Source organism: Diorhabda carinulata, chromosome 8, assembly GCF_026250575.1.
Source record: "Diorhabda carinulata isolate Delta chromosome 8, icDioCari1.1, whole genome shotgun sequence".
Classification (NCBI taxonomy): Eukaryota; Metazoa; Arthropoda; class Insecta; order Coleoptera; family Chrysomelidae; genus Diorhabda; species Diorhabda carinulata.
In genome coordinates this window covers 3,219,074-3,231,747 of record NC_079467.1, presented here as the reverse complement: position 1 = coordinate 3,231,747, position 12,674 = coordinate 3,219,074, and the positions used below count along the sequence as shown (strand labels likewise).

Here is a 12,674-nt window from a genome sequence, read left to right as displayed (position 1 = left end):
TTTGAGAGAAAAAACTTACAACTTCTAGATGGAATTACGGTCACCCCGTAATTTTAGAAATTATTTGGGTTTTTTGTTCGGTTTTTGATTAGCTTTTGACATAAAAAGGCCCTTAACCTAAATTACTATAAACAATTATCAGCATATTTTCTGTTTTTGCCCAGTTTGTGTTCTTCCTGATTTTTGAATATTTTCACTTGGCTTCTGTCAAGTTATTTTTTAGTGTCTTCAGTCATACTAGATTCTTTCACTCCAGTTTCTTTCCACATTCCTTACCTAATCAACCTTGCGTGTTTTCTTTTTCAAACTTAGCGTTTGCTCTGTCACCTGTCCCGTTAATTATTCTACTTGCATCAACTCCAATCCCACATTGACCTCTATGTTCATTGTTCTTAGATTTGTACTCCATTAGTTGTTCAATACCTCACAAGGTACCCTTCTTTAACTTCTTGCGCAATTTAGAGAACATGGATGGTCAAACCAATAAAAAGCTGACTTCATGATAAATGATATTCTGTTAAGTTTTAAAGCGAATCCATATAACTTAACTTATGTGCCTACCGTTGAATATAATTCTACGAAATACTGATAAATAAACTGAACAGTAATAACATAATTCTGGTTCTATTTGTTCCTATAAACAGTTCCATTGTACAAGAGTTGTAAATGTCAACAGAGAGACCTCAGAGGGCGCGTGAGAGACACCCCCAATATTTATATCAAATAGTATTTCTTTTAGATGACTCCGAATGCTGGGTTCCAGTATTTTGCTTGGTGAGAACCTAGAAAAAGTGTTTCTCCAAACCTCACGCTGCTGGATATTTTTTGTGTGGAACTATTTCATGCCTAACAATGCTTGAGATAACTTGTATATGAGATGATGTGATTCTTATCAACAAGATAAACTACATTTTAATGTATTAATATATTTGATGCATTTAATTAATTGGATTCCTTGAGGAAATAATATTATTCAAAATATACTCTACATAACAATATTTTTAAAGAAGCTTTCAAATATATACAAGTTTTCTCATCTAAAAATAAACAGTTTCCATTATTTTAGGCCTCCCTGTGTATTTAAAATTATGTATAAACTGTTAATAACTCGATTTGAAAGTTGACATACTCACAATTCTCTGAAAATCTACTTTCATTCAATTCAGTTCACAATCCATCAGTTTAAGGTTGCACCCAATGAAAGTTTCGAATGTTTTTCCTCACCTCACATAGAAATATCGTTTCCCCATGATAACAAAATTATATAACAACTAAAAGAAAATAAACACAAAAAAACAGTACTGAAGGAAATACTAGAGATTTATCGCAAGAGGAAATTGAAATTTCGTTATTTTCAGTTGTGAATTTTGCCAGATGTTATAAACAATATCTTCGGATCAAAAACGTCTAAAAACCACTATTTTAGTACCAGTAAATCACGCATCAAGAATCAAAAATAAACCTCTACTTACTCTTATAGCAATCGAATGTCACGAATATTTGAGATCAACTGCTCGTATTAGAATTCCAAGTCTACGGGGATGTCTGCTTGACTACTAACGCTTTGGATTAGGTTTATCAAGCATACTCTCACTAAATACTGAAAAACAAACTTATTCTGATGAGAAATGTCTATTTAGTGTGACCGTAGTGGTACTTCTTCTTTTGCTTCATATTTCAAGTGTATATCTTGTCAAGGTGTTCAGTTTTACTTCCTTCATGATGTTTTGATTGGTTAGGTTTTGGCAAACCTCACTATCTGGAACGCCATATGTTCTTCTAATATAATTTCCACGGTGACAGTACTGAGAGTTTGATACTACAATACGTATTTTTTGGCGCGAATCTGCTGTTTGTTATTCGATAATGTCTTCGTTTGATATACTTACATAACTGGAATGTTACCAGCAATACCCTTGTCTGTGGGATAAGTCAATTTCAGCATTAAAGGATAGAAATAAACGGGATCAAGCGGAAGAAGCGCTTTTGAACATTTTTAAATTAGAAAATGTGAAAGCATTGAGGGCAAAAATTAGATCAATTCGAGGAACATACAATAATGAATTTCGAGAGGTGAAAAATTCAATGACAACTGGTTCTGGTGTTGATGAAATTTATAATCCCAAGTTCCACTGGTATAATTTTGCTCACGTCTTTCTTTAAAAAAACGAAGAATTTGAATTGCAAATTGTAAAAAGACTTGGGGTCCTCTAATTGCAATTCCCTCAGCAGTGTTCCTGATGCACCTAATGTGTTCCTACGTCTAATCCACTTTCTTAACCACACTCGCCTTCTCAGTTTTTGCCTCAACTTCGAATTAATTTAATACATCTGCTACTGCAGTTACGAGTTCTGCCATTTCTGATAATAGTATATCGCAACACAAGTCTTGGTACGTGTGAACACTTGGTGTCATAATGTCCAATGTCAAACGCTGTCACAGCATTTGATGCCACGACATGAATGTCACCGTCTGAACGAGCCTTAAGGCTGTATATTTCCGATTTATTGCGTTCATATATTCCAAACTGGACTAAACGTATATTAAACGTAGCTATTTCCATGCACCATCACAAACTCACATCCAGTCTACTAGTATAAATGCAGTAAATTATAACAAACTGTTCACCTCGAGCCCCACTCCACTTTTTGACTAACGTACTAATTAGAATATGAATAGATTAGTATCAAAATAAGAGTGGGAATGTTCACAAATAGTTCACAAAGCCTGAGCCCACAATCTCGCAGCAAGATAAATTAAATATTCAGTGTCCTTAGTCTGCAAACATAGATATCTATTTGGGCATTTGTTGTTTCTGTATTTGTGTAATTATCTTCAAATTAGATGAAAATCCGTGGTATTATACATAATTATAATACATCTTAATGAAACATAAAGCTGAATCGGAAATTTGCACACGCTGGGATGAAATTATCTTGAAACTTATCCAATCTCAACTTCAGATGCTTTGATAAAATGAGAATTCATTAAATGAAAATCAAAAATCTATTTCCATCTCCAAACCAATTAGATCTCATTATTTTGATTATTATCTGTGGAAAATGAAATAAAATATGTATTAGAAACTGAAAATATTTTTCAAACCAAAATTGAACTTTAACAAATATCCATTTCATCTAAATTTCCATGACAATTTATCATAATTTTATTAATCTTAAAAATTCAGAAGAAAGTATGTTATTAATATCTTCAAAGAATGAAAGATTTATTTCAATTTTCTAAAAGCCGTAAGTAGTTGAAAGGTGATGTTTCGATTTGGTGGGTATTCTTGGTAATGTGTCAAAAAAATATTCCGATGGTGGTGGTAAAGCAATGAACGGCCGGCAGACGAGAAAGGCATCTGACAGCTCCTCTTCATTCCCTCTGCAGGAGTTACAAGCAGCAAACGAAACTTTGCGCACCCTTCAAACGCAGCTGGAACTAGTCCCCTCGCCCTCTAGTAGCACGGTTAAAGTGCTACTTGATACAAAAGATGCACGAATCGCGACGTTAGAGCGCGAAGTCAGGCTATTAGAGAGCGAGGTCGAGCGTTTGACACCACAAGTACCTTCCGCCGTCGTCTGCGCCATGGCACCGCCACCGATCAAGCGCCAAGTAAGTTTTCTGTTAAACGACGTGCAAGTCGGGAAAGATGGATCAGTTATCAGAATGTAACTAGGTAATAAGACTCTATGGCCGCTTAAGTTCAGTTTTACCACCTCACTGTCGCTTATACCCCGCATGGATAGTGCATGCTACTGCTCGTGTGTGCAGCTGGACGAGTTCCGCGTCGAGATTCAACGCAGAGACCAGGAGATCCTCGCCATGGGCGCCAAGATGAAGACGCTAGAGGAACAACACCAAGACTACCAAAGGCACATTGCGGTACTCAAAGAATCGCTGTGTGCTAAAGAAGAACATTACAATATGCTACAGACCGACGTCGAAGAACTAAGGCAGCGATTAGAAGAAAAGAACAGGTACGCGGAGAAGAAGGCACAGCAATTTCAACAGGAGAGAGCCAGAGCAGCAGCCGAAATGGCCGAGATGAGGGAGCATATGGACATCAAGGATAGGAAGATCAATGTTCTACAAAGAAAAGTGAGTATTTTTTCTCAATAGCTATTCATATTATTTAATAGTTATTCAATAGTGTCATAGAAATTCAATTTAATTGGTTTTCCTTTTCGTAAACCATCATGTATATTATAGCAGTTAAGTTTTTACGAAAGATTTTTATGGCTGCTATATCATATAAGTAATAATTTTATCACTAACACTGACATATCTTTTGAAGTTCTCATACATTTTCTTTCTAAAGCCGCATTAAAAGTTTAGATTTAATATAAATCATTGAAATTTTCCATATAACGAAGAAAGAGAAAATAATGGTTATTCATTCAATGGCAAGAAGTGATTCCGTGGTCTCAATTTGCCTTCTTCACGCAATGAATCACCCCGAAACAAAAAACATGCTTTATAATATGCTTACCATCCAGAATACCGTGGACACTAACACTAACACTGCTGATCTTGAGTTGAGTTAGGTCCCCGTAAAGGCTACTGGCGCCTGTGTGCAAAAATGGCTCCCCTTAAGGAATTTTTGATCATCGGCCGCCCAACTGAATGTGTGAGTGAATTTCACTCCCAGATAAACGGTTTCTCTTCGTATTTCGAGCACCTTTCCCCAAAGTCTCAGGTGGAAGTTTTGGAGTTGATATTTGCACACATAATGTGTGAAGACGATGGCTTGAACTTTTTGGGAATCGAGAGTTACCTTCCATTTCCTGCACCAATCCAAAAATTAATTCAGAAGATTTAGTATTGAGGAACCGCATTTCTTGTCGTCCGCATACAATCGGGCTTTTACTGTGAAGTCAAGAGGGTCTAGGGTGACAAACGTATAAATAATATATAGGACTGGAGCCAGAATGGAGCCTTGTGGATCGCCGGTAAAGGGGGTGAATGGTTTGGATAGGCAATGACAAACTTTGACGATAATGGAGCGATTGGAGAGTTATGAATATAACAATTTTATTGTAGGAGGTGGCAATCGGATAGTCAGAAGCTTCCTTACAAGTCCGGCATGTCAGACCTGATCGAAAGCCTTCTAGACATGCATGAAAATGTCGGAGGCGTACTGATGTTTGGACAAGATAATTTGAAGATTGGTGATGACGTTGTGCGAGGAGTGTTCGGGTCTGAATCCGAATTGGTGTTTTGGAATTATATTATGCTCGGTACAGAAGTAGCAGATTCTGTTCTCGATAAAACGTTCAAAGATACCGAAGACGCTGATGACCGAAACAGAGCGGGAATTGTATAAAAAAAGTCAAAATTTCAGTTTTTGTTTTTGTCAATAAACTGTACGTGTACTATCAGGTTTGCTTCTATCTTCAAAACATTGGACACTAATTTAACGCACATTAGGGAAACACTCTCGCATAACTACTTGCTCCCACACCATTTAGACTCATGAGTGTCAATGATTGAAAGTGTTGTCATAGATGGCTGTAAATTTGAATATGATTTAAAAAAATTTTGTTTCTCGGTTCGACAAATCTAATGTCACTGTTGACAACTTTCCGACAAAACACAAAACGGTATGAATAATTCTAATATATTAAAAAACTGTCGAAACAAACAGAAAAAAATATGGAAGTAGAATTTGAAATAAAAAAATCAAAGTATAATTCAACAATTTATTTGAAAATTTTGTTGTAATATGGAACTAATCGAAAGTAGTTAACAAATGATATTGGTGGTTGTGAACATGTTTTATGATAGCGATAAAATTAATTAATGATATTTAATAGCGACAGTTCATGTATGGAATACAATCTTTTGTGCTTCGACATTTTAATATTATGAGCGCTCATATTAATCTTTATAGGGCAAAAGAGAATTATCAATACGATTATTGGAAGTTTCCTGCCACCTAAATTAGACTTTGGAAACTGACACAAAATAAATTTTTCGATAATATTAAATATATAAACATCAACAACAACAAAAAATGGACTGCAAAAGAAACTACTTTAATTTTTTCAGAAAAGAAATTTGTAAACATCATCAAAATAAGTATTTATTCGTTGAAACAAACGCTATTAGTTCTTCATAAATTATGATTTACCCCAATAAACCCACTGTTTGGTTTCTGGTGTTTTATGGTAGAACCACGTTTTATCCACGGTGACAAATAGGCACGCAAAAACAGGTCTATAATGTGGTTAAAAAACGGCAAATACTACAAATGGTCAAAGAACCAGCGTTCCGCAGAATTACATTACGAGGATGGTTACAGAAGTACCTGGCTTGATGTAGTACACAATCTATACAGCATATGTTTCAAGTGAATTTGTGAACATGGGAAAAATTGGTTATCGTCATGTGATACAGTACTTTTATTTGAAATGCGTTAGCACAACCAATATCAAAGTTGTACTAGAGTCTAGTCTGAGTTAGATCTTCGTTATCAACAATAAAATATTGGATAGCAGAGTTTAAACGAGGCCGTACGACCTGCCAAGACCAGCATCGCAGTAGTAGACCAAATGAAGTGGTGACTCCAAAAATGGTGAAGAAAATCCAAAAAGCGGTACTGATGATGAAAGTGCGCGAGCCAGTAGACATAATACGCATTTGAAAAAGTGGGATACACCACGTATTAACTTGAAATTTGTACATGAGGCAGCCATGTACAAGTTGGGTGCCGCGTTTGCTCACAATGAAACAAAAACAGCGTCGTGAAGATGTTTCTATCGAGTGTTTGGTAATGTTTCACAAAAATAAAGCCGAAATCCACATAACAGTGGATGAAACGTGGGTCCATCACTTCATACCTTAAACTGAAGAACAATCAAAACAATGGATTTAAAAGGAAGGCAAAGACTGTTCCATTTGTAGGTAAGGTCATGGCGACGGGTTTTTGGAATGCGCGTAGGATAATTTTTGTTGACCATCTTGAAAGAGAAAAAATTATCAACGGCGAGAATTATGCGAACTTATTACAACGTTTGAGCGAAAATATCGAGCAAAAACGGTCGTATTTGGCTAATAAGAAAGTGTTGTTTCATCAAGAATATGCATCAGCCCGCACATCCGTTATTGCAAAGGCCAAATTTAATAATATTCAACTCGTGAATCGCGAATAATTCTGCGGAACATGCTTTCAATCAGAAAACTTTCATACTGCGTCTGCATTAGATTCAGAGCAAACGTGCATCAATATGTAGAAAAGCTTGTGAGGTACCGCCACAAATTCTCTTCGATTGGTCAACTTAATATCTTGAAATTTTCCATTCAAAATCACACATTAAAAATTCATAATATTGGAATGTATAATAATTTAAAAAATATAATTAAATATAAGTTCTGATTTCGCAGCTTTTTTCATATCACAGCATTATTTTTGCCTCATCTACTTACTCCGAATTTTTGGTATCAAACACTTGTATACCTCATGAAGTGTTCAAAAATAAGGAAAAAATATTTTTTGGTACAATTTGATTGGTGGATTTCAATGAATAGCCAAAAAATTTTCATTATAGTGGCTAGGCCCCCGATAACTTTTAAATCTAAAATTGTTTTTGTCAACATTTTTTAACCGCAAGTCTCTAAGACTAATAATTTCCAAGATAGAGTACTTTATATTTTACTCTATCCACTCTGTAGTACGCATATTAATGCATCTCTCAATAATTTCTTAGAGCATATTCATTTTCCTTATAAATATTTATTAGTATGCGATTAAATCGCGCGCTGAGAATTGTGACCTTAATCCAGACTTCAAGAAAATCGAGTTCATACAACATGGACCTAAAAACTCGCACTTTATCACTTAGAAATTCAAAAACTAACTCATTCAACTCACTACTTTTCATATTTTTTCAGTACTGAAGTTACCTACAGTTTACAGTTTTCTTTCTTAATAGAATATAGTTTCACTTTGGCACTTTCATTCTCAACACGCGATATATTATTAAAAAACTTGGCCTGTACTTTTTTACCATGAACCATATTGTCTGTAGAGTATTTTCTAAATATTATTGTCCTGAAGAGGACAAACAAATATTCTTTTCCGACTATGTGATGTTTAAATACATCCAGAATACTCCAGACCGTTCTGAAAATTTATTGTACTCCAAAAAATGAGGAAAAACTTTTTCCCGACCAAAGTGTGAGGTGATTTTGAAACATAATAATAATATATGCTAACGGTAAGTGCAAATAATTGATTAGTGCTTCACTAACAAATAAGTACTAACCCATAAATTGGTCAAACTTCATTTACAATGTATACAGGTGACCCATGGAATTTTATCCAAACCTGTAAAAGTGATCAAAAAATTTCATTACAAAAGTTCTTTGTATTTAAAAGAATTTTTAGATTATTGACTCTTGGATTATACAGGATCTCCCAATTCTTCAGTATCGACATCAACTTTGGAATTTTTAATATAACACCCTACATTTTATTGCGTTTTTTAATTTAGTGGTAAAAACTTTCAAAGACCGACCTATTTGATTACAGCACGGCTTAGGAAATATATGAGGTTACTTGAAATTTTTATTGAAAACTCAACATATTTGGAAAATTCCGCAAAATAAAAATGAGGCGCACTGGCATCATTTGCAAAATGAATTTTCAAACACAAAACTTTATTGATTTCTCTCAATTTTCGAGTCTACATAGAATCATGCTATATGAGTTTCGAATTTTGTCAATAACAAAATCTCATTTTTTTTCAATGGCACACTCTGTATATTATACCTTCAATAGAACGCGTATAAAAATAAGAATAAAGGTTGTGGAATTATTTGAGTTTTTCTCATTTTTTTTGTGGTTTCCATATTGGAAATAATGTAACACACTGAGCATTACATTTTGGAAAAAAACTAAATAGAATATGTTTATGAAAAACAAAAAGTGAAACTACAAATCCCTATGTAATAAGGACTTCTTTATCTTATATATGGTAAGTGTTAGAATATAAGAGTCGTCCTGCCGTACTTCCTTTTTAAGAAGAAATTAGTCCTGATGAAAATATTTTTATTCTTTCAATCAGAACAGAACTGTGAGATATAACATAATAACAGACCTTGTTTAAAACAATAATTTGAGTAATTATTGTGTAGTAAATTATTGAAGAACTGTCAGACACTGGAATTCAATCGTCTACTTAATTTAATGAACGACCACAATCTTTCTCATCATATTCAACAGATATTAAATGTCATTTTCAACTTGTAATTTACTTATAACTGAGAAAATCTATTTAATATCATCTGCAAAAGATCTAAACAAGAAATAGAAAGATTTCATTAATTCGTTATCGGCAGATCAGTTTTCTTGAAACTCAATCGATATTTCTGGAGTGAAATAGGAATTCATAACCAACTTCTTTTCTCCTAAATTTCGTAAGCTTTCGACTACATTTTACGAAGTTCCCACTTTCCACGTGCGAATTACGTTTCTATTTATATTTTCTTTCTCAATAGATTATTAGAAATTTCTTTTTGATTACTATTTTTTAAATGTTTTGTTTTGGCACTCCTATATATCCAACTAATCTGCCTAGCTATATATAAATTTCTCATAATGATATTTTTGTCCTCTTCATTCGCTATTATACCTCAAAATATTACAATTCAAAAATTGATAATTTTTTCAAAACATAAGTACATCATCGGTAAACCACGTAACTCCGCTATTTTCTTATAATGAACATTTTGATACCAGTCTAAATAGTCTAGTCTAAAAGTCTAAATAGAAAACATCGCAACTCCAGACTCCCATTTTGTTTAAAGTTAACCGCAATCCGTGTTAATTTACCTACTGTTTTTCTTCAATTATTTTCTCGAAATTTGACATCTGGCCAGTACTTTTATCCTTTATTAAAAAAAAGGTAAAGTCTTTATCCAATTTTATTAACGTTAAAATTTGGTGCTATGGAGTTACGAAGTTTGTGAATTAAGCTGAAGAAATACTATTTCCTCTGCGTGAGAGAAACTTAAAGAAATTCAGGAAAAGTTGATCATCCTTACTCTAATTTTTGCATGAATTCAAAATCAATCTGTTTATAACACTATTAATCTCACGTTTTAATAACAGAAATAATTAACACTTCCATTGAAGTATTGACTAAAATTCAAAATCGAAAAGTATTTAATCCATGCGAATTTTTAGGTTGAAAATCTGGAAGATCTTCTTAAAGAAAAAGACAATCAAGTAGATATGGCGAGAGCTCGTTTGTCTGCTATGCAAGCTCATCATTGCTCCTCCGAAGGTGCTTTATCTTCACTGGAAGAAGCAATCGGAGATAAAGAAAAGCAGATGAATCAATTGAGGGAACAAAGAGATCGCGCAGAACAAGAAAAACATGAAGAACGTGAACTGCACGAACGAGAAATAGCAGAGTACAAGATGAAACTACACGCACTTAATAGTGAAGTTGAGAAACTTACAGCTAGATTAGAAAGGTAAGTTATGAATTTAAAATCCATTGTTATTTAGGTATTAAGGAATTCAAGGTAATCCGGTTGACAATTAGTGGGTATAAATACAGTCAATTTGATGTTAAATGCCTGTACTTTTGAACGTTTTCTTGTAAACGTTTTCATCTGGGAAAAATTCTAAACAATGATACTTCAATTCATAGTAGGAAATTGTGTGTGTTTCCGCACAGACGATATACAATGAGAATGCACTCAGTTATGGAGAAACCACATGCTATTTTGAGAAATTATGTTGTGTTCTGTACATGCATTGAATCGATATCTATTACTAAGAACTTTTGTACACTTTGATGGTGAAAGGAACATAGATGATGCTCTTCAATAATCCTGAGAACTACAGAGAATTACAAAAAACTTTGTGAGTGCGTCCACAAATCACATTGGATGATTTGAATCTCCAGTTTTCACCAATACTTTCCTTGTCGATGGCTTATGAATGGGTAGTGGATAATTATCTCTCTTTGTATAATCTAATGCAATGAAACAAGCGACCATTTGCTTCGAACAACTTTTGTTGGATTTGACTCGTCTTGGAAGTCTCATACAATCGATTGTTGTTTAGCTTCGAGTTCATCTGCATAGTTCCATGATTCTTCAGCTTCCACGATCTTATAGACGTCTTTTGAAGCAACGCGATTTCATTTTTTCATCATTTCTTTCCCCCATCGACACATGATCCAACGCGATCATATCTTTTTGACAGCCAATGCCATTTTGAATGTAAGCAAGTGGAACTGAAGCCTAAGTATGTCTCAATGTCTCACGGTATGGTTTCATCCACGTCGAATCTGTTAACAAGTCAAATAACACTCATATGACAACTCGTTCTGAGTACATTTAGCATTGAAAATGACAAAGTTTATAATTAGAATTTCAGATTTGACATATTCAAATCAGTGTTGCCATATCTCAAAACTTTGATAGCAATCTTCGTACCAACTTAATAAGATGATTTTGGAAATAGGTAAATTGGGCTGAATCAACTTTTTTCATCTCACAATTCTACACTTCACGTCATGTTATAACCTTTCAGAGACCAATTTTATTATGAACAAAATAAACAGCTTTTGAAATAATCGATATTGATTGAAGGGCATATTATTTTTTCGGCTGTTGAATGCCAAAAGCGAATCATGACATCTTTTTTCGAAAATAAATCAAGTTTTAATAAAGAATAAAAAAACCAAACGAAAACTAATATTCCGTTTGACTCCTATATGCACTTATCTTAACAGCACATCTTCTAGATACGTTCCACCAAGTTGTCCAATGAATTTTGTGCGTATTCTGCCCAAAGTTTTGGATGAATATTTCTAAGCTCAAGTATGATTTATGGTTGCGTAAATAGCTTTTTGTAACTGATGCCAATCAAGCTCTATGGGATTCAGATCAAGTGATCTGATTTTATATTCCTTAAAACTTAAAAGTCTCCTGGATATTTACTAGTGATTAAGATACTTCTCGTTATTGTTGAGATCGATAGAGAAACTCCCGATGAAAAAGTCTTCATTACCAGGATTCTGCAACCCTTAGGTAACGTTGGCAGTTATTACTTTGAGTCTTCCAGTTCTTCGTCCTAAGGCGACTATTCTAATTCCCTGGAACTGATTAAACATTCTTGAATCGAAACACATTTAGTCGATTTGTAACATCCGTCGATCCGTCGTGCTGGGATCGCCTCGAGTCATCCAATAACACGAGAAAACACTTCGATAGTTGATGTTTTTTTAAGCATTATTAAAATCAATCAAACTCCTTAAAAATCATGTCCAGCTTGTAAAAATATTACTCATTAAATTTCTCTCTAATGGTAGATCAATTTAGATTTAGAAAGTCCTTAAATTTGAATGAGTTTATATCTTGACTAAATTATACAGTATACACTGACGACTGTTAATCTACTCTTTTAACAATTGGTTTTCGGTATGTATCTACACCATTATTCGTTGCTACACTGGGGAAATATTTTAAACAAGATCGACATCAAACGTTTCATTTCAGATTATGAACTCTATTTCCGTTTCTATTATATCACAAGCATTTTAAAAAGACACAGCATGACCAGAACTATTATATTTTGGTACTTTGGTGGTTAGTCCCCAACACAGAAATGCTTTTAAAACTTCTCAAATAAAAACTAACTATTAAATTGAAC

General features: G+C 34.0%; 1 protein-coding gene across 2 annotated transcripts in view; it reads left to right on the top strand.

The window, feature by feature from the left end:
* LOC130897445 (myosin-10) overlaps nucleotides 1-12,674 on the top strand; it is a 116,803-nt gene that overhangs the window by 74,390 nt on the left and 29,739 nt on the right. The window contains exons 7-9 of one of the 2 annotated variants that reach the window (XM_057806293.1): nucleotides 3,392-3,616; nucleotides 3,776-4,102; nucleotides 10,191-10,483. In XM_057806293.1, the coding sequence (XP_057662276.1) occupies nucleotides 3,392-3,616; nucleotides 3,776-4,102; nucleotides 10,191-10,483 (845 nt within the window). The remainder of the gene's footprint in view (nucleotides 1-3,391; nucleotides 3,617-3,775; nucleotides 4,103-10,190; nucleotides 10,484-12,674) is intronic. The other variant, XM_057806294.1, reaches the window with a different exon arrangement.